Source organism: Tachysurus vachellii, chromosome 6 (genome assembly GCF_030014155.1).
Source record: "Tachysurus vachellii isolate PV-2020 chromosome 6, HZAU_Pvac_v1, whole genome shotgun sequence".
Lineage (NCBI taxonomy): Eukaryota > Metazoa > Chordata > Actinopteri > Siluriformes > Bagridae > Tachysurus > Tachysurus vachellii.
In genome coordinates, this window is record NC_083465.1 from 16,019,226 (window position 1) to 16,047,115 (window position 27,890).

At 37.0% G+C, this 27,890-nt stretch overlaps 3 protein-coding genes across 4 annotated transcripts; all 3 read left to right on the forward strand.

Annotated features, from left to right (window-relative positions):
- Positions 1–653: 653 nt before the first annotated feature.
- rgra (retinal G protein coupled receptor a) lies at positions 654–5,905 on the forward strand. 2 transcript variants are annotated; one of them, XM_060871397.1, is made up of 7 exons: positions 654–980; positions 1,132–1,288; positions 1,525–1,646; positions 2,586–2,739; positions 3,522–3,639; positions 3,933–4,046; positions 4,188–5,905. In XM_060871397.1, exons 1-7 carry the CDS (start codon positions 902–904, stop codon positions 4,329–4,331), a joined length of 888 nt encoding a protein of 295 aa, XP_060727380.1. In that variant the 5' UTR covers positions 654–901; the 3' UTR covers positions 4,332–5,905. The 2 variants fall into 2 exon arrangements, with proteins under 2 accessions (XP_060727380.1, XP_060727381.1); XM_060871398.1 differs by having other exon boundaries at positions 1,223–1,288.
- A 3,654-nt stretch (positions 5,906–9,559) lies between these two features.
- Positions 9,560–12,000, forward strand: slc18a3a (solute carrier family 18 member 3a). Its single transcript, XM_060871399.1, has one exon. It carries the CDS (start codon positions 9,885–9,887, stop codon positions 11,370–11,372), a length of 1,488 nt encoding a protein of 495 aa, XP_060727382.1. The 5' UTR covers positions 9,560–9,884; the 3' UTR covers positions 11,373–12,000.
- A 707-nt stretch (positions 12,001–12,707) lies between these two features.
- chata (choline O-acetyltransferase a) lies at positions 12,708–27,193 on the forward strand. The gene is made up of 15 exons (XM_060871400.1): positions 12,708–12,812; positions 13,018–13,131; positions 13,443–13,634; positions 13,760–13,878; positions 16,150–16,203; positions 16,294–16,474; positions 16,901–17,078; positions 17,402–17,571; positions 17,657–17,757; positions 18,428–18,556; positions 18,673–18,795; positions 18,885–19,026; positions 26,220–26,282; positions 26,400–26,537; positions 26,763–27,193. The coding sequence occupies exons 2-15, from the start codon at positions 13,084–13,086 to the stop codon at positions 27,030–27,032; spliced, it is 1,908 nt and encodes a 635-aa protein (XP_060727383.1). The 5' UTR covers positions 12,708–12,812; positions 13,018–13,083; the 3' UTR covers positions 27,033–27,193.
- The last annotated feature ends 697 nt before the right edge of the window (positions 27,194–27,890 follow it).

The window sequence follows — 27,890 nt, forward strand, 5'->3', positions numbered from 1 at the left end:
AAGAAGAATAAACAGTCTTCTGTCTAGCTCTATAGTACTTGAATTTTTGAAAAGCACATAAAGTATTTTAAGAAATGTTAAGAGGATTTGGAGCTCAGTTCCAATTTGCTTGTAGTAGTAGGTAATAATAGGCTCAATAAGAGACTACTAAGAAGTATTTCAATGTTGCATATAAAAACACTTAATATTTATGTTTTCCATTGCATCACAATGAGATGTGTGATCTTAAGAAAAACATGAAGCTGATTAGTTCATGTTCTTATAAAGAAACTAACTGGGTGCACATGATGAATAACATATTTTAAAATGAAATAAATAAATAAATAAATAAATAAATAAATAAATAAATAAATAAATAAATAAATAAATAGCAAACGTTTTAACATGAGCATGAGAATTAAGGCTATGAAATGTTGAGTGACAATTTTTTTAATACAAAGCATGTTGCTGAACCTCAACTTTTAATCTAGAAGAAGAAAAAGAACATGTAAACATTTCAGATATTATATATATATATATATATATTTTTTTTTTATAAAGACTATGTAGAGACTACCTCCTCAGATGTGACCAATCAGATATGAAAAAAATGAGTGCTGTGGTGGGCTGGGTCGTGTGTCATTCACCACAGATCAAGGAAGGACCACTGAAAGGCTTGCTGTGGAGCTGAATGAGCGCTTTGTGTAAACACCTATTAACGACGCAATGCCTGATACGTTCATTAAGAAATTCTTCACTGGATTGGGACTTTTGCATAACGACATTCTTGCCTTTTTCTCACGAATATCCTAAACCCTTTCTCCTGATCACACACACAGTGTCGGGTCTGTGATTTCTGGAATTTTTTTTTCTAATTATTATTATTTTCTGAATACTACAGTACATTTTAAAAAACACCGATATGGTTCCTTCTTCCCTTCTGCCGGAGGGATTCTCTGAACTGGATGTTTTTGCACTGGGATCATGTCTGCTTGTGGAGGGTAAGAAAACATGTTGATGAGCTTTTTGATACACGACGCTTGAATGTAACGTGTAAGAATTGTGATGTACTGTAATGTAATGTGCTTCCTGCACGTTTGCGTAACTGTCCATCTGAATTGACCACCGTTTCGTCTCTCGTGTGTTCTGAAGGTCTCCTTGGATTGTTAATGAATGCTGTCACCGTTATTGCTTTCTTAAAAATACGTGATTTACGGACTCCTAGTAACTTCCTTGTATTCAGCTTGGCTTTAGCAGATATGGGCATTTCTATAAACGCCACCATTGCAGCCTTCTCAAGCTTCCTGAGGTAATTTCTGAAATTCATTTCTACAAAAGAGATGATCCATGTTAACTTTCATACATTTTATAAGATGTTTGGTTAGTTAGGAAAAATAAAGTGGGGGTGGGCAATAAAAAACCCATTCACATTATAAACATGTTATGGCTTACACATTAGACATGCACAACATAATCATTTATCTTACCTGTTGCTTTATTTTTCAAAGTCTAACCAATATTTTTGTGTGATAAATTAACTTACAGATACTGGCCTTATGGATCTGAAGGATGCCAGACCCATGGATTTCATGGATTCGTAACTGCCCTCTCTAGCATCCATTTTATTGCAGCCATTGCTTGGGACAGATACAACCAAAACTGTACCAGTAAGGACCACCTCAGCATACATCATTTTTAAGAACATTACCCAATGGTTGACATATTTGGTTCATTATTTATGTTTACAATAATTCTGGCTAATTATTGGCACTAAACAGCTGTTTATTAACAAGTTTTCCATTGAGTTTTGGATTAATTCTATTCCAGTCAAAACAGTTAACAACTATAAATATTACCTCTTTAAGAAACATAAAACAAAACAAATAAACTGGAAATGCTTCATGGAACTCTTGGGGTGCTATTTTAAGAGCCACTGCTTTAATGAGATTAAGGATTATAATTATATTTGGAACTATTTTCCTTAGTTTGGACAACACAGTAAAAAGACCATCTGCTACACGTCCTATTCAGCAAGCTTTCATTCCACATGGCTATAGAGTAACGCATTCACCCAACACAATAGAGTCTGTGAATAGCTGCCATTTTGAGTTTGTACACAGAGTCCTAATTAAGAATATCCAAAAGATTCAAGGTCCACCAAGAACAAGAGCAGGGATTACAAACAGAAAACAATCAAAATGCATACACTTACTGAGCAATTTATAAATTCACTCTTCACATGCAAAATCCAGGTCTCAAATCAAGAATAGACATTTAGATATTTTAATTGTTTAAGCAATCAATAACAAACACCTTGGATATAAGATCACATGTTCCAATATTTTTGATCAAATTGGGGGGGGTTCAAACAAAATGTTCTAAAATATCAGGAAATAAATCCTGTGGTTATGATCGTCCATTTCATATTTATCTTTTAATCCCAAGCAAATATGTATTGTCTCAACCCCAGTTTACAGCAACAACAAAAAGAATTGTCCTTGCTGTTCCACTACTTGTAAAGGGGACTGTAATGGCAGTGTGTGAGGAAAATGCTCAATAGTGGAAATGGGGGATGTGTTTGAGTCAATTTTTTTTTATTCCATAAGGATCAAAGTTGCAGTGGAGCTGGGCCATCACCATAGCCATTTTTATTTGGCTCTTTACTGCCTTCTGGGCAGCTATGCCATTGATTGGTTGGGGAGAGTATGACTATGAGCCCCTGAGGACCTGCTGCACTCTGGACTTAAGCAAAGGAGACAGGTATGAGACATTATTTTTTTTAATATAGGTTCTTGTTTTGATCAATGCCCCAAAATTATTCAGATTATTTATTATATTATAAATAATACAGTACATACCAGTTACCAGCAATTTAGGCCCTGACATACAGTACCAGAACACAATGTTTACTGACATAATGTAATCTCTGTTCTAGTTATTTGAAAGTGCTCCTGTCCTAACCAAGCCCGCCTCTACCTCTACCACTTTTTGAATATGACTGATATGTAATGATAATAGCTTTTTTTTAACCAATACTGAGTGTCGCACACTTAATGTGTGAAGTTGTACTTTTCCTGACATATGGTTAGACTTACTAAACTGATAAAAGCTTCTCTTCAAACAAAATCAGGCTTGCAAACCCTGATGTAACACTACACAGTTACAGTACATGGCTATTTGAAAAGAAAGAATTTACGGCCTTATAATGATCAGTATTCTGAAAATATTCACATCACTGTACTTTAATAGCACATATAACCCTGACTGTTTTTACAAAGGCTTGTTTCGTGTCTATTCATCATTGTGAAATTTTATTAATGTATAAAAAGCTAATCTAACAAAAAAATATATTGAACTTATTTAATTAGTGTAGTATAGTAATGGGGTTAGTTAAAATATGATGTATCCTTGTGCTAGAATTTTAATATTCAACATGTAGAAAGTGCTGCAGATAAAAATATGTAATATCTTTTGTCTGTGACACTGGGTTGTACATTTGTGCAAAATAAAAAAAGTACAATAATCCCATGTATTCTGCTTAGGAACTATGTCACCTACCTGATACCAATGGCCATTTGTAACATGGGAATTCAAGTGCTTATTGTGTTCTTCTCATACAAATCCATTAACAAGAAATTCAAGAAGATGGGCCAGCAAAGGGTAAGAAAATGCTTAACATATGTCAGTGTTTGTGACTAGCCTCATGAAGGCTTACTTAACATTTTAGGACCATATTTATATAATAATATAATATACAATTCTTGTTGATTGCACAATTTAGTTACATAATGTGTTAATATCTTAATTATTTTTATAAGTTAGTAGATGGTATAAAAAATTAAAGAAAAGCCTTTAATCGTGATCTGATCATGTGTGTCTTAACCATTGACTAATTTGACTAGCACATTCAGACAGGCTCCATTACTGAATGTACTTCTCTGTCCTCTTTACAGTTCAACTGTAGCACTCCTATAAAGACGCTGCTGTTCTGCTGGAGCCCTTATGGGATCCTCGCCTTCTATGCTGCTGTGGAAAATGTGAATGTTTTGTCTCCTAAACTGCGAATGGTAACACTAAGTATCCATTTAATAAAAATTATAAGTCATAAAGCATAATATATATTTTTATTTTATCAAAAGCACCATTGCATTTGAATTTATACAGATTTTAAAGTATTATTAAGGTAGAATATATGTGTGTCTTTGCAGATTGCTCCTATTCTGGCCAAGACCTCACCGACTTTCAATTTTTTTGTTTATGCACTTGGAAATGAGAATTATAGAGGAGGAATTTGGCAGCTGCTCACTGGACAAAAGATTGAACCTTCTGCTACTGAGGCTAAGTTAAAATAAACAAATCATGTCATAATCATTCAATCATTTATTAAACTGGGCAGTCTTAGGAAATGTAACAGTACTTACATATTACATCATAAATGATTTATTTCCTTCCAGAAACAATATGATTACACTCCAGATTGCAAAACCTTTCACTGACAATGTCCATGTTAAGGCTAAAAAAGAGTTTAGAATTTTATGCATTTTAATGATACGGTAATTACCAGACAAGAGGTGATACTTTAATTATGTATGTCTCTCATCCAGAACATCTGACTTCCTCCTACATGTCTTCATATAGTCAGTATCTTTAACATTTACATATGTGAAACTTTATGGCAAAGGTATTTGGACACCTCACAATCAGACCCATATGGGGTTTCCCTAAACAGATGCCACAAAGTTGGAAGCAGATAAATGTCTATAGGGTTTATGCATGCTGTAGTATTTTGGTTTCCCTTTAAGAATCCAGTTCCAGCATGATGATAGCCCTGTACACAAAGCGATCTCCATGAAAATGGTTTTAAGATGAGGATGATTTGCAAAGGTTGGTGAGGAAAAATTAGAGATTGCTGCACAGAACTTTGACCTCATCCCCACCTCATCTTTGGGATGAAATGAAATGCAGACACAAATAACCACCAACGAGTCTGGATTCACAACTGCTCTTGTGGCTGATTGCACACAAATCCTCACAGTCATGCTCCAAAATCTAGTATACTAACAAGGAGTTTGGAGGTTATTAGAACAGGGACCAAAGGGGACCAACTTCATATTAATGCCCAGGGTTTCAGAATAGGATGTTCAACAATTATATATGGATGTGATGGTGAGGTGTCACACACATTTGGCCAAATAGTATAAATGAAAAAAGAAATTCTACCAATGTTACCACTCCGTGGCTTAATGAAAGAGTTCTCTACATTAATAGATTTAGATGATAAAATAAAGGATTTTAGAGATATACAGAGAAACATACAGTAGATACATAATACTTTAACTATTGAAGTAAATTACTATAATTCAGGCAGAAATTAAAGCCAATAAATGCCACATATTGTGGTATAGTGTTATATATATATATATATAGTGTTAATGATTTATTCCTGCGGTAAACTGTGACGATACTGTATTGTCATGATTTTCAGTGAATTTAATACTGTGAATGTGAGCTAATGTTATGCTCTATTAATATCTGTATTACAATCATTTGTACTGTAGTTAATGACATGCACTGTGATGTGATTTAAAGAATTATTAGACAGTGTAAAGTAGGGTAATCTCACAAAGCAGAATGACACCATACATATAAATCAGTGGGAGAGAGGGAGGGAGAGATAGAGACAAAGAGAGAGGCTGAAATCATGAGTTTCAGGTTCATGATATTTTGCTGCCTGAGAAACTCTAGTGCATTACACACAGTATGTTGTTATTACTTGTCACTATTTTATGTATTAATTCTTGAGAAGTATGTTGTTAATGCCTTATCAGTATCTTCTATATCATTATCAATAGATACATTTGTGAATGTTTGTCAGAATGTCATTTATCAATCATATCACACCAACCACCATGTTTTCTACAGAATTTATGACTAACAAACCCCTTTCTTTTGATTTAGTAATGTTATAATTATATATTTAGTAAAACTGTAGTGCACCTAGTGTTTTGATCCACTGGTTATCATGGATATGCTCTGAAGTTTAACCAACATGTTAGTCAGAATCTGAATGTGTAATGCTTTTGAATTATCTGCATATTAAATTCTCTATTTTGCAGATGGATTTGTTCAACTTCAACTTTATTCAAATGACCAATAATCTTTGCATGGCATGTATCCAAGATACAAAGTGTGGTATTAAAAGTTAGTTTAACTTTTAAGTAAAATAAGTATTTTTTTTAATTTTGCAAACACTATTCAAACAAGAACTTGGTTAGTACAAGAACAAGAGCTGGTTGTTTAATGATGTCAATGCAAATGAGACAAATCTTTCAAAAATGTACCAAACAAACTGATCCACTCTCGATCGGTTCATTGAGCTTCAATACTACATCTTTGGAATATTATAAAATGCACATTCTATATTCTGAAAAAAAAGCATGTTTAGTAAACATTTGTGCATGTTTTTGGACTATCTATTTAATTCACAATTTTGGGAATTAAAAAAAAAACTTTAGCATCAATAACAGGGATAAATGATTATCCATAATTAGATCATCTCAAGTACAACTCAACCATAAAAAAGTGATATTGACTGGCTTTACAGGTAAAATATATACTGTATAACAAATAAATCAAACAAAAGAAAGTTTTTCTATGCGTATTTATTGTTGGTTTTTTTTGTTTGTTTGTTTTTTGTCCTTGTCATCTCTCTCTCTCTCTCTCTCTCTCTCTCTCTCTCTCTCTCTCTCTCTCTCTCTCTCTCTCTCTCTCTCTTTTCTCTCTCGCTCTCTCTCAGAGATGTTGCTCATATCGACCAGTATCTCGGAACAAATCATATTCATAAACTGTAGCCATTTGTTCTAATCTAAATCAATGTGGTGAAGTTCCTGAGTGGTGCAACAGAGAAACATTTGCCCTATCAGGCTTACAGGTTACAGACATAATCCTGACCCTGCCACAGATATCCAAGTGTTACTGTAGCATTCACCTTCCCTGATCGATAACTGCTGTATAATGGGAAGATGTGGTAAGTGGGTATAAATCCAGAAATCAATCCAATCGATACCCAACAATACTGTCATATAAAAGTCTCAGAGTGATTTTATTTTATGCAACATTTTACAGTACAGTGCACCATTAATAGTTGGTAACAATGTAGCCTAGGTTTAGGGTTAGTTTAGGTTACTTTACTCACATTCTGTTTTAACCAGACTTTGTCAGTTGAAAGAAAAGAATCTTATTAAATATAAGTCTGTAATCAACCATTTAAAATGCTAGGTCATATTGAATATAGTTTTGTTTGCTGTTTTAAATAACATTCACAGAAGTTGAGATTTGCTTCATGCATTTAACTTTAAATCAGTTAATTTACACAGTAGTGTGACCTTTTTTTTTTTTTTTGTCAAAGAGCCTTTTCACAGCCTTAAGCTTCAAAAAACAAAGTATTGATTATCTTAATAGAGAGTTCTCTAAATTCAGTTGCATGTGATCCTCCTGCAGTTCTCTTATTTCCTGAATGTTCCTTAAAATGACGTTTCTAAACCCAAAGATGAATCGTGTCATTTCTTACATTAGAAACCACGCGTAATTCCACTCTTTTAATCGGAGATCTATTTAAACTATGAGGTTAAACTCTTGTGTATTCCAATGTGCAAGAACAGGGACGTTGCTCTACCCCTTTTATTTGGTCACGACAATCAGTAAACCTTTGATGTTCCCCAGGAAACTTTTCCAGATAAATAATTATCTGATTACAGAAGATACGAAAAATAGAAAAATATAGACTTTCCGTTTCATTGTGTGTTATCACTTACGTCATTTGTAAAGCCAGATAAATCGAAAATATCCTGTTTACCATCTTTAATCATACGCCCCGTCCCCTCGCTCTGCTCCTCCTCCCTTAACTTCAGGCAATGGATCATTCATAATAGAACAATTTAACTGAGGACTGAAGCGAGGTGACAACCAGGCTATTGCTTACAACTATGTTAATGAATACATTTATATTCAGGTAAATGAGAACCCCCCCTAGGAATTTTTAAGTAGGCCATTTTTGTTAAATACTTGAGTTGAGCTATGACCCCGCTAATGTACATTCATAATGAACGATCTGGGAGTCTTACGAAAAAAGGGAGTGTGCTGTCTGACTATAAGCGCTGTACTTCTCAAAAACCTATAGATGTCACTATTGTCTTTCCAAAAAGGAGATGGACGATAACCCGTTCATATAATTTATTTTAACATAAGATGGCGCTAAACCCCACTGTGTAATTATATAAAAGGTTAAGAGAACTTTGTGAGCTGTGTTGTAATGGCATTTTCCGTTGCAATGTCACTGTATCAGTCTGTGAAACTGTATTGTATCCGGTTGTAATTGTGCAAGGTGGACAAGGTGCAAGCGGTAGAGGTTCAGTGCGACTAACCGAAAAACCCAGCGGAAATGGTAGCTGTCCACTTCAATGTGGTGCTGAAGTTCAGCTGCGTTTTCAACCAAGTAACTACACTGTGAAATCTCACATTAATATGTGCTCATAACAAATACGCCAGTCTAATACTCGGATCTTTCTCTTGATAAATCACAAGCAAGTATACTCCTATTTGAAAACTGCAAAGAATACTAATGACCCAGTCTTTTCTACTTTAAACGTTTAAAAATAGTCTCGCAAATAATTGTACAGACGCCGGATATTTTAGGGTTAGACTTTTCAAAATATTTTAGCCTGGAAAACGTCAGTTCTCCCCATTGCATAAATTGCCATGGCTTAATTTTACAGTTACAAAGTTATTCAAAGTCTATATTACAGGCAGAAGAAATAAAATGCAATACATGTATCAGAGTTCAGGGTAGACAGGGTAAATTTTAATTTTGCTTTTGGCTACTTAATGCTGTTTATCATAGCCCGTATCATAAGAGACTCGAAGTTTGCAGTACTAGTTGTTTTTTTGTAAAAAAAAAAATTAATATACAGATGTTTTGTAGCATATATTATTCAAGTGTACTTCAATAATTAGACTAATATATATTTAACTCAGACAAGCACATTAATTACTGTAATGTGATTTACGGAGCAATTAGCAAAGTGAAAGAATGCCACAATCCCTAATTAAAGAACTGAAAAGTAATTTATTTTAGTGTGTATTATGTTCATTACACTTACGCTACTGTTTTACAATATGCCATTGAAGAACATTTCTAATGATTAGTGGCGTATCATAGTTTTCAAAAACATCTATCACTTGTGAAGGATATTAGGAATGTTGTTACTTGTATTTGATTGTTGTTGTTGTTTTTAACGCATGCTAATTTGCAACTGAATCACATTTATTTGCAGGGCGTGGCTTTCATATGCTGTTGCGTTAAATAGCTTTAATAAATAGGGCTGATTGGGGAACCACTGGGGGGCAAGCACGAAGTGCGTCACGTCTCTGGGAAAAAAGAGTTGAATGGAATCGGCAATCACACATGCGAGTGTTTCCCCCACAGCAGCAGCAGCAGTGACGAGCTCAGCTGGGGTGATGGCTTGCCTTGTAACGCTATAGTCTATATTTATTCCTATAAAAGGTCGCAACATTTCGGCTTTGTGCGCCCACGGTGTCCAAAAAGACAACTTATCACAACATGGGACACGATCGGGTGTATTTCTAAACTGAACGCAAGTGTTTGAGCTCTCTTCACCATTTTAATTGACGGTTCGAGTTACAATGAAACTTTTGCCGCCGACGATAAAACGCGTTCAACTCAGCAGAGGAGAAAAGCGAGTGCTATGAAGGAGCCCAGCTGGCGAAGGTAAAGACGGAAAAGTTTATTAGAAAATCGCGATTTGGTCGTTTATTAGAAGCACGAAGGCATATTCATTCTGTGACAACAAACCAAAGTTTGCTTTGAAACGAGAAAAGTGTGAATAATGGCTGAAGAGGGATCTGGTGGCTTGGCGCAGTCTGCCGCGGTTAAACTCTCAGAGATGGGAGAAAAAACTAAACAACTAAGCACTGCTATTCAAGATCCTGAACGACAGCGGAGGATTATTTTAGTCATCGTCTGTGTGGCACTTTTGTTAGATAATATGCTTTACATGGTGATCGTACCAATTGTTCCAGATTATTTAGCCAGCCTAGAAAGTGAATCAACCAACTCCTCCAACAGTACAGAAAACTTCGACTTGCAGATTGGTGTCCTATTTGCATCCAAAGCCATATTGCAACTTCTCGTAAATCCTTTGACTGGCACTTTCATAGACCGCGTTGGATACGACATACCACTTTTTATTGGACTTTCCATCATGTTTGTTTCCACGTGCATTTTTGCATTCGCTGAAAACTACGCGACTCTTTTCGTGGCGCGGAGTGTGCAGGGTATCGGCTCGGCTTTTGCAGACACGTCAGGTATCGCTATGATAGCAGACAAATACACGGAGGAGGCGGAGAGGAGTCGGGCCCTGGGCATCGCATTGGCATTTATCTCGTTTGGCAGCCTGGCGGCGCCGCCCTTCGGCGGGGTGCTTTACGAGTTCGCAGGGAAGCGCGTCCCCTTTCTTGCCCTCGCCTTTGTCTGTCTAGTCGATGGTATTTTGTGCATGACTGTCCTTAAACCATTCTCCAGTAGAACCAGGGAAAACATGCCAGTTGGCACACCAATTTACAAACTTATGATTGATCCATATATAGCAGTGGTGGCAGGGGCACTGACCACGTGTAACATCCCCCTTGCGTTTTTGGAGCCCACCATCGCGAATTGGATGGAGGAGACAATGGACGCGTCCGAGTGGCAGATCGGTCTTACCTGGTTACCAGCTTTTTTCCCACATGTTTTAGGTGTCTACGTTACCGTAAAACTGGCAGCCCGGCACCCACACTTACAGTGGTTTTATGGCGCTCTTGGCATGGTTATAATAGGTGCAAGCTCCTGTACTGTGCCAGCTTGCAAAAACTTTGAGCAACTTATAATCCCCTTGTGCGGCATATGCTTTGGCATTGCGCTGGTAGATACGGCGCTGTTGCCCACACTTGCGTTTCTGGTTGATGTGCGCCATGTCTCTGTGTACGGCAGTGTGTACGCCATTGCCGACATCTCCTACTGTGTCGCATATGCTCTGGGTCCAGTTGTGGCTGGTAAGATAGTGCACGACCTCGGTTTTGTGCAGCTCAACTTGGGCATGGGACTCGCCAACGTGCTTTACGCACCAGCGCTGCTCCTGCTGCGCAACGTATGCCTCATGAAGCCGTCTCATTCCGAGAGAAATATGCTGCTGGAGGAAGGAGCAACAGGACTCTACGACACCATCCGATTAGAAGAGTGCCAAGCCAAGAAAAAGAAGCAGTGCTACAGCACAACAGACAACGGCGTATTTGCTGGAAACTCTCAAGATGAAGCATATGAACCCGAATTTGCATAAAAAGAACAATACTAATAAGTACTGTTCAATTTCAAGGACACACATTAATATACACAATTTAACCCCAAAATAGTCTTTACCTCTGTCTGGAAAACCAGCCTTCGATGTGTAGTCTAGTCATAGACTTGTATAGGAATTATCTTACTCTGGTGCAAAATGTGCAACATAAAATATGACTATATGCCGAATATGCTGTGTAACTCTAAGTCATCCTTTTTTCATGGTTGATCAAGAATTAATTGCATTTCACCTTCTTTTTAAGAATCAGACTACTGATTATCAGCATATTTGTAATCATTTGCTTCTACTTATTTTTCAAAGTATCATAGTGTGTTATTTTCCCTTTGCTCAAAAGCATCAATCAGTATTATATCACTGTTTTACAATGCGTTCAGGGATATAAATAAACGCACACGTTACAAATGTGCGTCATTATTCAAAAGATTCTTAAGATATTGTTGATTTGCCAGGTCTGTGCTGCTATAACTAATATGAAATGTCACTTGACAGATTAAATGATGGATCTAATGTGTAGCCTATCCTTCGTCTCCACTGTCTGTATGTAGTCTTTTAACATTGTGAGGGTGTATTTCTGGAATGCGTCAATGTATATTATAAATCACACCATGTACATAATGTGTATATCAAGTGTACATAATTAAAAATAATATATTGGGAACAGCCTTTTCTCTTTGTCGTTTTACGCATTTTGTGCGCAATTTTCTTGCCAATTATTTCTGCGCAGAAAACTCCGTAGGCGCAAAGACGCAATCATTAAAAAGGTTGAAATGAAATAACCCTTGAAAGGTTGAAATGAAATTACTTAGGAAAGCTTTGTTAAGGATGCTGTCAAAGTTGGGAGAGGTTTTTTCCCCAATACATAAAACATACATAAAATACATAATCTAGAAGTTATAAATTCAAGATTGACTTATTCACCATCAGTTAACTGACACTGATATAAGAAAAAGGAAACGGCCAGGAATATTGTGTGCTGACATTCCCTATTAAACATGTAGGTACGCATCCGCAATTGTCAAGATTATTCCCTTTTGGATGAAGTTAGGAAAGATGTATTTCCACAGTTAATAGAACATGTTAACCGTACACTCCCTGAGTGCTGAGAGCATCATTTACCTCTTTGAGACATTTCAAAACCAAGTAGAAAAAAGAAGTAGCATACGACATACATATTGCATAATTATAGTGCTATTCCTAAAGAGTAGGTACTGTAGTGCGCAGTTTTTCACTTGACGCATGAGGGCTAGTGGGAGGAGCTTCGAGCATCTTTCCCGAGCGGACTGTGGGACTCCAATACCTGGAGCGCAAACAGGGTTCAGATCTAATGCCAGAGGAACAGCTCTTTCCTTTCTAGGAAAAGGACGTCAATCATTTTGATCAACTTTTTAAGACTTTTCATGAAATTACAGCGCCGTTCTGGTAAGTAAAGAGCACTAAAAAAAATTGCCTTTTAGGTTTATTTTACATCTATTCATCTCTAGTCAACTGTGCATTAACGCTTCAGGGAGGCTTATTTTTCAAGTACACCATATTAATATGGTTATATATGCTTTAATCAAAAGGGAAAAATGTTGAGCTTGGAAAACACGTTCAGTGATAAACCTAGGGGCTTATTTTATTCCAGAGGGCAAAGAGGTAAAGTGTATCTGTGAAATTTCCTCACGTCTGACTGAACTCTGGAACTTTGAGCATGTCGGTTTTGGAAAAGAAGCCATCAAGGGACCAAGGGGATCAAAGTGTAAAGTGTATTTTACTACTATCTATTTTTCTAGGCTTAATTATAATTATTATGTATGCTTATAATTTTAACTAGTATTCAGAGCATACAAACAAAATTGTAGATCTTACAGAATTCTATTTTTAACTGGTGCAGATCAGAAAAATTCAGATATTTGAGCATTCTATAAAACATCAATTGCAAATCAGGGACAAAATGCACTAAATCAATCATTTAAATAATCTTCAGTTACTACTGAATGAATGAAAAGACAAGTGACATATTTTCTCTGATGTCATGCAATTTATAATTCTGTTCTCTCATACGTTCAGGACCTCCCTAAATTGCCTGTTCCAGCTTTACAGCAAACTTTAGATATGTATTTAAATTGCATGAGGCATCTGATACCTGAAGAGCAGTTCCGAAAAACCAAGGCGATCACTGAGAAGTTTGGAGCACCTGGTGGACTGGGAGAAAGACTTCAGAGAAAACTACTGCAAAGAAGAGAGTTTAAAGCTAACTGGGTAAATATCTGAAGAAATGTGCTTCAATTTGGCTGTGGAAAATAAATTTAGCTTATCTAATTTACATTTAAATGTAAAAGTATAAAAAAAGTATAGTAAAAGTATAAAAATATACTTTTTTTCAGGTATATGACTATTGGGTTGAAGATATGTATTTGAATAATAGATTAGCACTACCTGTTAACTCCAGCCCTGCTATGGTCTTCCCAAAGCAGAACTTCAGGACTCCAAGTGATATGCTCAGGTATTGTACACAGTGGAGGAAGCAGTACATAAAAAGTCTTGTCATCCCTTTTTTTCAGTCTAACACCAAATACCTACAGACATTTATATATAAAGTCCCCTCTGAATGTATGTTAACATTATAGACAATTTGTTATTTTTTTCTGTATACTAAATACATTTAGGTTATTTAGATAGATCAGAATTTCAGCTTTCATTTCCTACTATTTATGTTTAGAACTGTTAACCAACTTTGTACAATTACAAAATTTTATGTGAGAAAAAGTTTCATAAAGAAGATTTAAGCTAATATTTGTTTGTGAATCCCTTGCTTCCCTTGTCATCGTCTCTTGCATTCATCTTTTGTGATGCTTTTCTAGGATTGTACATCTTTCAGTTGTGTGTTTTGAAAAAAAAAAAGGAGGGGGGGGGGGGGGTCTGGTTCCTCTCCTTCCAGTCGTTTCTTCAACGGTATGAAATTCTGCTCAGTTGGGTTAAAGTCTGCTGATTTACCTGGCCAGCCTAAAACCTTTCATTTACCCCTTTGTCTTGTCTTTTGTTTTCTTTGTATTGTATAATTTGGGTGATTTTTTGGATCAGTTCTTGCTGCATTTTGAAATTCCTAATAATTATACTAGATGCATGTCTCTGTAAAGTGGCAAACAGTATGTTTCTGCAGACTTCTGAATTCATTCTGCCAAATTATATCATCAGTAAAGATGATTGAGATGATTGAGTCTGTTCCAGAAGCAGCAATGCAAGCCCAAGCAATGACAATACTTCCATTTTGCTTGACTGATGAGCTTGTACAGTATGTTTGAGCAGGTCATTTCTTTCTCCACACTTCCATGACTTTGGTAGAGGGTAATCTTGTTTCCAGACTTTTTGTGGCTCAGCTCTGTACAGTATTTCTTTTCAAATTCTAGTCTGACGTTCAGCTTCTTACTGCTGATGAGTGGTGTGCGTTTTTGGTATTGGTATGGCCTACATATTTCTGTTCTCCAGTTTTTTTTAGGTACTCTGGTACTCTCAGGTACTCTGATTTTGTCAGTCCAAAGACATGTGTTGCAGGCTGATTGGAATCTCTAAATTGTCAATAGTGTGTAAATGGATGTGTGATTGTGTGTGCAGTTGTGTCCAGTGAGAGACTGGCACCCTGACCAGGGTGTACTCTGCCTTGTCCCTCAAGGATGGATGGATGGATATAAGTAATTGATGTACTTCTATAAAGCTGCATTGAGACAGTGTGCATTTATAAAATCACTATATAAAATTATTGAATAGAATCGAATTTATACCTTCACTCCAGCACTGTTAATTGTTGATTGTTGGTGATGATATTATTTGGATTGTCTTCACAGCTCTAACAATGTTTCTGTCATCAACTGCTGTTGTTTCTCCTGCTTGTTAGACTTTCCAAATTGTTGTTTTGTCTATGTTCAGTGCTTGTGCAATAGCTCTGACTGATTTTCCCTCATATCTCAGCTTGCTTTAATCCCATAGTCAGGTCTTTTGGTCTTCATTTATCCTTTCTTAACAAATGTACTCTTCTTAGTTGTCTTAGGGCTCAGAGCTCAGGCATACAGAGCTATTAATTTGTAAACAACCAAATTAACAGGGCACACCTTGGAAACAAGAAACATTTGAAAAATAGGTGGTGTTCAAACACAAAAGTTGTTTGTCATCTAAATGTGTCTATTTGGATTGATCTACACAATTAAAAGGACACAATTAAAAATAAATAAAATACAAATAAAATGTCATATGTTAAAATTTAATTTAAGGTTTAAAACCATTTAAATTTTTTAACAAAATTGTCTTTTAAATGTCATTTAAAAAGTCTGCTTCTTTTTTCACAAAAATTAGACCAAAGAAAAAAGTGAAACTAATCAGCTGTTCAAAATAAATTATAGTGCAGAATATATTAGCCTGCATCTTAACAGCCTCATATTTAGTGTTTTAACTTTACAAAGGTTTGGGTGAAAGCTGGATTTCTTAAATCATTGCTGATATAAAATCCACCAAAAGAACATTTTATTATACTTGCTTTAGGAAATCAGGTCTGCAATAATAATATAATTAGATGTAAGTATTCCAAGCTATTATGTTGTATGAATTTGCATTACATTAAGGAAGTCAATATCCAGATTACTAAATGTGTCTGTTAGCGCTTGCTAACTCTAAAACCCATAATCAAAACATTTTCTCGGCTGCACAAAGATAATATAATCTCATAGATTGTATAGTATTTTGAATGAAATTGTGTTTTTAACTTTTTTTTCCTCTTCAACAGATTTGCAGCTCATCTAATTTCAGGTGTATTAGAATACAAGTGTCTGATTGATGGGTAGGTCTTGCCAATAATATACAGGGTTGTACATGCTTTTGAAGTTCCCTAATGCTCTTTGCAATAATATGCTCTTGTTATGATTTGGAGACATGCCCTACCAGTGGATATTGCTCGTGGCCAATTAGCTGGCACCCCACTGTGTATGGAGCAATACTACAGGCTCTTCACCTCCTACCGCCTACCCGGGCCAAAGACAGACACCCTGGTGGCTCAGAAGAACTGTGTAATGCCAGAACCAGAGCATATCATAGTGGCCTGTAAAAATCAGGTAGGACCCTCAATGCAGATACTCAAGGGAATCAGGCTCTGTTTGATGATTCACTTACTTGTTATGCATAATTAGATCTGATCTGGCACAGAAGCAGGGAGTCTAAATGACACCACAACAAAGGTGATGGACAACTCTCTTGGGCAGTTCTTTTTCTGTTCTACAACATAATTAATAAGTGAGGTCCTCTAACAGGTGCTTACTATTGACATAATGAGGATTGTTCTTAATCATCTTTATGCTTGAGTTGTTTTTAATTATGTACAAGATAATCCATTTTAATGTCATAAAAGTTTTAGTCACTCATTAGGCAGCTGTTCTTTCACTCAAATGGTTGTTAGCATACTGTATAGTGTAATGTACAGAATATGGCCAGGCTATAAATTAATTAAATAATTGTGTAAATTTACGACTTTATTTCCCTAGTTTTTTGTTCTTGATGTGGTCATCAATTTCCGGCGGCTCAATGAGAAAGATCTGTTCACTCAACTGCAGAAGATAATGAAGATGGCTGAGAGTGGGGAGGAAAACTTCCCTCCTATTGGACTACTCACCTCAGATGGAAGGACTGAGTGGGCAGAAGCTCGTAGTGCTCTCATTAAAGGTCAGATACCATTTGAGGCATACAGTCTAACATTCTGAGATCAGGATTAAATTTTTTATGAAAATATTGTGAGAATTTGTAATAAAATAGAAATATGCATATAAAATTCAGAAGAAAACTTTACACTTACTTGGTAAAATGACTTTTTATTGGGCCAAATTGACCATAACATAAGTGCGTATTTTTCAGAATGGCGGTTCTAACTCGGATTTGTTTACTTATGCAATTTATAAGAGCAGTGGATGAACACTAAAAGAAAACCTTAATTAATTGGAAAAACATTCAGATATTGAAGCATGCCGAAATAAACACATCTGCTGTAGATTCTACCAATAGGGACTCTCTGGATATGATCGAGCGCTGCCTGTGTTTGGTGTGCTTGGATGAACAATGCGGCATGGATCTGAGTGACACAAACCGAGCCATGATGATGCTCCATGGAGGAGGGAAGGAAAAGAATGGAGGAAATCGCTGGTATGACAAACCCTTGCAGGTAAAGCGTCAACATAAAATGCTGCCAACCAGCATGTAGTAATTTAAAGTTTGAATTATGTCTGCAGTTATTTGGTGAATCTCAGTTTATAGTAGGTGCAGATGGGTGCTGTGGTGTTGTTTGTGAACATTCACCCTTTGAGGGAATCGTGCTGGTCCAGTGCACAGAATATTTACTAAAGTACATGTAAGTTATTCATTTTATGTAATTCTATAATCAACAACCTTTAATTACAGACTAAATTGAAAGTAGTGCATGACAATAGCAGTACATGTAGGATAAATATAACAGGTTAATACTTAAATTAGGTAAAATCTGTAAATTTCATGTGACAACTCTACATCCATTGCTGTTATAATAACCTCCGCTCTTCTGGGAAGGCTTTCCAATAGAAATTATATCATGCCTGAGGAGATTTGTGCTCATTAAGCACCATTAATGGGTTCATTCACTGATGAAGAAACATGGGATGCATCCCAAAAAAGTGTTTAGTGGGGTTAAGGTCAGGGCTCTGTGCACACTCGAGTTCTTCCACATCAGCCTTGGTAATCTATGTTTTCATTCATGTCTTGGAAAGATTTGGGCCCTTTAGTTGTTACTTTCCAGTGACAAAATGTATAATTTTTAATTGGCCAGTTTGGTGACGACCCAAATATGCACGAGATGGCAAGGCGTCCCCAAACATTTGTTCATATAGTGTACATCTAAACAAGCAAAAGTTGCTGATTGTATGTTCTGAGTGCTTGCTTAAGCAACAGACATGCAATTATCACCTAATTTGGAGAGCTTGAGATGAGAACCAGACACTGATAAATTCCGAATTACCTTTATAAATTAGAACGTCTATATGTTTTAGGAGAGACAGTCCTTCAAAGTTGGTGCGTGCAGCTAGTGTGAGTGAGTTGCCATCTCCAAGGCACCTGCACTGGAAATGTTCACCAGAAATCCAAAAATTCTTCAGATCTTCAGCAGAGAAATTACAAAGGCAAGCCTAAATTTCATTTACATTTAATTAATACACATTGGGGGTGGGGGTGTTGGGTTATTCTATTTTTTTAAAAGAACATGCTATGTTTAACTTAATGCATCCTTTATATTCAGGCTTGTCAAAAATCTAGACATGAATGTCCATGATTTCAGAAGTTATGGTAAAGAGTTCATCAAGAAACACGAAATGAGTCCTGACGCTTACATACAAGTGGCCCTGCAGTTTGCATTTTACAGGTCAGTTTCCTGTTTATTACCTAACAATACATGGATAATAGTCAACACAGAAGGACACTTCATGGCAAACATATCTACCCTTTGCCCAGATGTCATGGAAGACCTGTACCAACCTACGAGAGTGCATCAATCCGCCGCTTCCAGCAGGGTAGAGTGGACAACATTCGCTCTTCTACTGCTGAGGCGTTGGACTTTGTGAAAGCCATGACTGAAAAAAAGTCCAGTCTGACGGTAGGTAATTAAATCTCAAGTGTCCATACAAATTATGAAAAAAGGTAGCAAAATTTATTTATTATTCTTGGTCAAAGGATCAAGCTGTTATTTGAGTTATAACAGCCTGTTGTGAAAAATCATTGAACCTTAAGAGAATATATTGTAATATAATTAATATTATTATATTAATACCAAGGTAATATATACTTAGAGATTATATTAACCAGAAGTCAGTGGGTGGATAAAAGAGGGACTGTTTATTATAGTAACTCAGTGGACAGGAGAAGAAAGAATGTAAACAGGGGATTCAGGGCCAGAATCTGAGGAAGAAGAGGTGAGAGAGAGAGAGGATGAATATCTCCTTAAAAGCCTTAAAATGCCTTAGAAATAGAGTGATATGCCTTAAGGGAAGTATGATTGGAGTCATAAATCACATGGGAATAAACCCCAGATGTTGTAATAATTTTAAGGTAATATATAACTAGAGAATAAAATAACCACACTTGGGTCAGAGGGTGGATAAAAGAGGAAATGTTTATATGTTTATTATAAATAAAAGTTTGGGGGGGGGGGGGTAAAAACTTTACTTTGCAAGAAAGTCTTGAGAGTTTTGTTTTTGATTGCATGCAGATGCTCTTCATAAAGATGCTCTTTTTGGGTTTTTCATTTGTTACTTTGTTACTTTCAACTTAGCAATTTCTCTTAGAGAATTGTTGGCTGATTGACCACAATAAAGAAGTTTGCTCCTGGAGGGGAAGGCAGACAGCTACCCTCGAAATCAAGAACCCCTAAGGGTGAAATAAAGACCTGAATGAGAAAAAGCAAAGGGAAAGCCCCATAAGTAGATAAGGTTTTTTTTGGTAGATAAGTACATGATAACAAGTACACGGTGATAAGTACACAATAATAAGTACACGATAATAAGTACACGGTGATAAGTACACGATGATAAGTACACGATGATAAGTACACGATAATAAGTACATGGTAATGAGTACACGGTGATAAGTGTACGGTAAATGAGTGTACGGTAAAGTGCACGGTAATGTGTAAAATGTGTATGGAATCGTTTATGGGCATACTTGTTCTGTATATGTGTTTATTGTGTTATTGTGTTGTGTTGTATTGTATTGTGGGCATACTTGTTGAACCGAATGACGATTCGGATTGTTGTTTGATGTAGTAAAAGTGTGGTGTGTGGGTAAGTAAAGAACAGAGGTAAGTAAGCACGACACCAGTATTGTATAAAGTAGTAAAGTAGTAGAAAACAATACTTGAATCAAAGTGCAAGTATCATACTAGAAAAAGATTTTGGTAGAATATTTTACCATATATTATAATATAACACCTTTTATAATGATATTTAAGCAAAATGTCTCAAAGTATCTGATATATACTGTACTTAAGCATCAAAAGTAATTTTCTGATACTTAGTGTACTTAAGTAGCTGAAGTAGAAATAAGAAGTAAAATTCAGTGATTGTGAATTTGATTGTGATTGATAGTGATTTTAGGTAAGCATAGGAGCAGGGTTTAGGATTTCATTTGTAGGGTTTTTTAGCCTCAGTGTGAATTTAAAGCAAGAGGTTTATATTATATGTTATATGACTACATAGTCAGAAAAAATTATGGTATTATGTAAAAGGGCAGAAGCAGACACCAAAATTTGAATTAGATCAGTTCATGTATGTGTGCAGTCTCCACAGTGTGTCCAGTATGTAGTCAATAATAAAAAAAATAAACAAATAATAATATCGACAAGACAAAGACCAGAGCAATAATTATTATGTTTATGAAGTATTGCATGGAGTGTTTGCATTAATGTTTTGTTTGTGCTGTAACTGTGAATTGTGACATTTCACTGCGGTTGGGTGTTTTTGCGCTCTTTCCAGCTCTGACAGCGCGTGCACGCTGCGCGTGCTTGTGCTTTTCCATGGAGCGTGCGGACGTGCGTAATGCAATCCAGTCTAGGAGCAGTGTAATCTCCCTTATGGCATTTGTCTGGTTTTAGTTTGTAGTAACGAGTAACGAAGATGCTTAGTGGAAAATAACGGAGTAAAAGTGGAAAGGTTAAGTTCAAAATTAAAAGAAGCGAAGTAAAGTACAGATTTTTGAAATTCGGACTTACGTAAAGAAGTACTTGTACTCTGTTACAGTAGAACACGGCACGATACGCACGATTCAGCACATCCGGATACACACAAAGGATTGCATGAAGAGCAGTTAATATCCTGAGTAAAACGAGAAAGGAGAATTATTTTGTTGCATTTTATATACAAGAACAGTCATCATCATCCTGCGTTTGAGTTTTAATTTCTCTTAGTAACAACGTCACGTCAACTTTTGAGCATTAGATCCTCTAAATACACGGTCATGTTTTATTTATTAAGCCCACACATAAAGCATAATATGATTTATAGTAGTCGTACAAATGTAATCAAGTTGATCGTCACCTGAATTAGGCGGCGCTAGTTCAGTTAGTATACTTACCTTTAAACTCTTCCCTTTCTTCACTGGGGTACTATTTTCCAAAACAAATAGTTTTTCATAGATTCCCAAGAGTCCATGGGAATTGGAACATCTAAGCCTTTTATCCAAATCACTTTGCTCGCCTCACAATAATTACGGTTCTGACCGAAAACCGTAAGCAGAAGTTCATCTCCCACATCTCCCACTTCTCATTGGAGGCTTAGAAAACTACAATTCGACAATTCGGTGTCAGATTTGTAGTCCAGACTCTTAAGAATCAAACAAGCCCTCACATGAGCCAATAGGTGCCCGTAGAGCAGAGATAGATAGCTTAGAAGCCAATGACGGCTCTCCATTTTATTCGGAACACCCTCCGTTTGTTTGGCAGTTGCGTTTGTTTGGCAGTCGAGGTGCGATAAGGGCCATCTGGCAGGGGAGCTGCCAGCTAGAGTGCTGTGAAAACAATTCTCAAGCTGTATTGCGCAATCCTAGAGCACACACACACACACACACACACACACACACACACACACACACACACACAGAGAATAGCTTTCCTGTGTTTTTTGTGAGCAGATACTACTGCCTATTGAAAAACATTTATATAAAATCCATTCTTGGGTCTTTTTGACTTCAAAAGGTTTTTGGTGAAAGCTAGGACGTGTGGCTATGACCTTGTGTTGTTCATTAGCTCCTGGCATGTGTTTACCGTAGTGTTTTGTAGTGTTTTTTACAGTAAAATTATTTGGGTGGAAATGAAACCCTGCATTCTAGCCTCTGTAACTCTGTGCCAGTAAGGCCTTGAATCACCCTGATACTTGTATCTGAAACTAGAGATTGTTTTCTCTCCAATCTGGGGTGTTCTCTAACTGGTTAGAGGACACATCATTACATGATGTTATAAGTGAGTCGTTAGATGAGGATGATGAACCAGTTGGGAGAATTTACCGAGTGACTGCAACAATTTAATTTTAATCTGGACTGGATTAAGTAACTAATTGATTAACTGGTAGTTTATTTGATTGGTTGGTGAGTTACTTAATAGAATGGGTCAATACTTGGTTGATTATGTAGTTGTTTGATTTTAATCAATTTTAATTTAAATTTAATTATAATTAAAGTTGTACTTTTAGTCCAATATCTGCCTTGTTTCTCTTGAGAGCCATACTAGAGGGAATCCTGCACAACCACGTTTACCAGAAAAAGAATAAACGTTCAGCTGAAATAGTCAACAATACACAGAAATCCAGTACCACGTGACAGTGCCACAAGGGCGAGACAGGGGTACATAATTTAATTATGTTAATTATGAAGAATTTAATTAATTTAATTATGAAGAACTTAATTACACCAGCTGCAGTTATAATAATAAAGCACATAGATGCTGAAAAAGAAATCAGGAAGTACATGAAAAAGTGGCAAGACCGGACAAAGGGAGAGTTGCAGTGGTCTAAACAAGGAACATTTGATGAGAGAATATTGAAGATATTGGAAAATAATAAGCAAAATATTTTTAGCCTCTCATATATTGTTTTAGGAAGCCTCTGATGTAGAAAATAAAGATTTGTCAATTTTTTCACATTCTAGTAAGTTTTTAGGGAAATGTTATAATATTGCAACTTTGGGCTCTTTGGAAATGAGTTACAATTAATCATCTAACAGTTTAAATTTCAATTTGTGATGATGCAGTGTTCTCTGGAAAATTGTCCCTAGTGTGTGATTGTGTGAGTGAATGAGAGTGTGTGTGTGCCCTGCGATGGGTTGGCACTCCGTCCAGGGTGTATCCTGCCTTGATGCCCGATGACGCCTGAGATAGGCACAGGCTCCCCGTGACCCGAGGTAGTTCGGATAAGCGGTAGAAGATGAGATGATGCAGTGTCCTTATGTAATGTGTAAGGGGCACAGGCTATTTTGACTACCACTCTGGCCCAAAGTTGTAGAATTACAACATGGACATAACAAGCATAACAAGGAATTTTATTTGTTTGAATCCAGTCAAATCCATGACAAATCCAGTCATGATAAGCTCAATGCGAAGTTTGCAGGTAGGGTGAGTTCATGGCCAGGTGACCGGACAAATAAACACTTCTTTTATCCAGTAGCATTAGAAAAATGTACAAGCCTTTCTTAAAAATTGTTAAAGGTGATGTAATTCTGCAACAGTGGGCTTTACAGGGTCAAAGGGAGAACAGAGTAAAGAACAGGAGAAAGAGAAGGCTACAGCCCCAACATCAGGTGAATGTGAGGAGCAGCTCCAGCCCCCATCTTTTAACGAACATTACAAATCCGAGTACAACGGGATCCGTCAATACAGTTGGGCAAAGGAGGCAAAGTACAAGAAGTAGAACTGGAGATCACAAGCGGGCAAGTCAAAGGGTTAATACAAAAGGTATTAGCAGGAGTTAAAGACATGGAGAAAACGAAGAGCCCAGCTCCCCTCTCCCAGACGACCACGATAGAAAAGGAGGTGATAGAAAGGAGTCATGGTGGGAGGACCCAATTACCTTGTAGCAATAAACCTCACATAACGATGGCTAAGAGAAGACTATCGTGAGCAGGAGCAGCAGTCCCATAGCACTCCCAGAATACAAGAACACCTGTGACAACAGCCTATGCTAGACCATAGGAGAAGCTTAAATGATGTATAATGCTGGATTGAAGAGAATGGCAGACGATCCAAGGGGAGACAGAATAGCTTTCGGGCCATACAGGAATATCCTATGGAATGTGCTAAGGGATATGTACCCAACTAAAGCAGACCCAGGAAAGGCGGAAAAGATAACATTGGACGAGGGAGAAGGAGTTGCGAAATTCATACTGAAACTTCAGGACTCCTGGTGAGAAGAGATGGGAGCACCCTGGGATGAGACACCGGCAAGCATGACACTGTTCAAGCTCATGTTGAAAAGGGCACTGCCAGCTGAGGTTCATGATCAATTAGAAGCCATTGTGGGTCTGAACACTATGCCATGGGCCACGTTTGAAGCAAATGTGATACACCATACAGAACTTCACAGAAAAAGGAAAATGGAGGCAAAGAAGGCTGAAGAGAACTTGTTGGTGCAACTGCACAAATCACAACTGGGGGAGCTGACGAGAAACAAACAAGAAAGCCATGAAAAGAAGAAGAAGGAGGACAAAGAATACACCACCAAACAGGCGGCAGTCATGGTCACCCAGCTGCAGTTCAGGTAGCACCACCCCAAGATGGAGGAGTGCCACAGGTGGTGGTGACACAGCCACAGCCTTTGCCCCCAACTATGATGCAGTATCCCATGGGATACCCAATGAGTTATCCCATGAATCCTCAGTATGCACCTCAACAACGCGGATGGGGACCAACCAGAGGTTGAGGAAGAGGAGGACAAGGAAGACAACCTCCACAGAGACCGGCCTGGGGAACAGGTGGACAAGGAAAAACCTGCTGGAATTGCAATAACCCAGGTCACATGAAATATGATTGTCCCTACTTACAGTATGGAGCACTAGGAGGGGTCATGGGAAACCAAGGAAGACAACAGATGCCTGCACAGATGCCTGCTCCAATGTTTCAACAAGGAGCAGGGCAGTCAGGAATGTCTTGCAATCTTGTCCTTGAAACCCTGGGCCCATCCATTGGCCTGCCCAATTTCCAGCTCGCCAATGGATGGGCCCAGGGTTTCAAGGACAAGCCCCAGTACCACCTGGAGGGAGCCCACTGGGCCCAGCTCCAGGAGGAATGTGAAGAGGCCTAGAGAAGCCAGAGGGGGAGCTTAGCAATAGTAACAATATAAGATGACGAATAAATAAGCTTTTAACATAATAACTTTTGATATAAACCAGACTCATAGAGTGACTTATAATCAGTAAAAATCATATACATATACGTAAAAACTTTACTTTGCAAGAACGTCTTCAGAGTTTTGTTTTTGATTGCATGCAGATGCTCTTCATAAAGATGCTCTTTTTGGGTTTTTCATTTGTTACTTTGTTACTTTCAACTTAGCAATTTCTCTTAGAGAATTGTTGGCTGATTGACCACAATAAAGAAGTTTGCTCATTCTCATCCAGGTCTGAGGAGCTTTCTCGTTGTTTTATTTGTATTAATGTTAGTGCTATCAGTAAAGTAAGTTTAATTAAAAATTGTAAAGTATAAAAGTATTCTAAAGTATATAAGTACAAACCACCCTGCGATATGTCGACTTGGAGACGGGCTCTAAGTTCCGACAAGCCCTCACTGAAATGTATTGTAGATGATAATAGTATTTTTTTTTCATATAATAGATCGTATTATAATTCTAATATAATACATTTCACCTTCTTTGGTAGAAAAATCACTTATTCTCATTCAGTAAGAATGAGACTAAGTGATGCTGTGTTCTGTCCCAAAGATACATACTGACTAAATCAGTATGTATCTTTCATTGTAATATTACAGAAGGGTTTAGCAAAATACTATATACATGGCATGGCACTGACATTAGGTAAAAGAGCAAAACATCTTGCATGCGACATGATTGTGACTTTCAGCTACCACTAGCTCTGCCACCATTGTCCCTTATACACTAATCCCATGCACATTTGCTTTAATTTTACTATCATGTTATGACATTTGTGTAGGCCTAAACAAAAATAACATTTACTCCATTGTTAATAAATGTGTGTGCCTTTTTGCATTACACAGTATATTTAATTCATTGTTAAAGCTAATTTATTATTTATTAAAATCCTTTACATCATGTCACTATATTCTTCTATTTCAAGGATGCTGAGAAGATGGAGAGGTTATATCGTGCTCTTAAGGCCCAAACCAATTATACAATATTGGTAAGTAAAACTGAAGATACTGATCAAGTTCCCCAGCTTAATGCATTAATAGTTTATACTGTCATGATAAAGTTGTGTTTCGGTATAGTTACTCACACAAAGTGTTTACTTGTCCAGGCTATTACAGGAATGGCAATAGACAATCACTTACTTGGACTGCGAGAAATCTCTAAGGAGCTCAACCTGGAGAAACCAGAGATTTTCACAGATGAGACCTACATTGTCAGCAACCAATTCATCCTCTCAACAAGTCAGGTATACATTAAATAACCACAGAGAATAAGTAAAATAAATAATAAGTGGATGAATTATTCAACATAAATTATGTCACTTTAAATCAACTGAAAATGTTATCCAAAACCTGTATTTAAATAATTCCACACAGCTTAATCAATTATCCACAACTATTATACCATGTGTTACCCATGTTTTACCTAGACAACTCTACACACAAGGTAACAGTGTGATCTCTGCATGCAGGTTCCTACGACTGTGGAGATGTTTTGCTGCTATGGTCCCATGGTCCTTAATGGCTATGGAGCTTGCTACAATCCCCAGTCAGACCACATCATTTTTTGTGTATCCAGTTTCCATGACAGCCCTGAGACCTCTTCAGACATGTTTGTGAAAGCTTTGGTGGAGTGCCTGGGGGAGATGCAGGATCTGTGTAACACTCAAGCCAAGCAGAGTAACGCAAGAGAGAGGGCTGAAGAGGCCAGTGAAGCTGTGAGGGATAGAGGAAAGACATAGTAAACACTTTTAGACATGGGTTCTTCAAGAATTATTGAGGGTTCATCAGATAATTAAGGGTTATTTTTTTCTTCTGAAAAGAATTGTAATTAGAACACTTTCCGACAGAAAAACTCTGTTGTTGGTGTTCCATGTAAGACCATTAATGGTTGCCACTGATTGAAGAATTAAATGCCTGAGAATTAAATGCCCTTTGAATAGAGTAATTTAGCTATTGTATACAAAAGTCCAATGTCTAATATACTACATAATACAATTTATGATTTTGTGGTGCCAAAAACACGCTATGAGATTTGTACCAATACATAGAAGAGATAAAAAAAATTACTAAAAAATTTCAGATCGTTATAAAAGTGCTTGTTAGACATCATCAGTGGTACTATAGCCAGTGGTACTAGCCAGTGGTATCTGTCTGTGGAAGAGGGCAGATAGCACTTTTCTCCCAGCTTTACTGTGATGTAGAAAAACCTGCAGATTGAAAGGATGTCTTCATGTATTTCAGACAAAGAAAATGCAAGGCTACAATTTAAACAATACAATATTTTTATTACTTTTTTTGGGTAGGTGAAACAGAGAAGATTTGTTTGTTGTGTAAAAACAAGCTACAGTATATGACCAAAGGTTTGTGGACAACTGAGCATCCCACACATACTTTTTTTGACATCCCATTCCAGATTTAGTTCACCCTTTGCAGTTGTAATAACCTTCATCTTCTGGGAAGGCTTTCCACTAGATTTTGGAGTGTGTCTGTAGGGATTTGTCCACTCAGCCACAAGAGCATTAGTGAGGTTAGGCACTGATGTCGTGTGTGGGGGCCAAGGGAACATTCCAATTCATCCCAAAGGTTTTTAGTGGGGT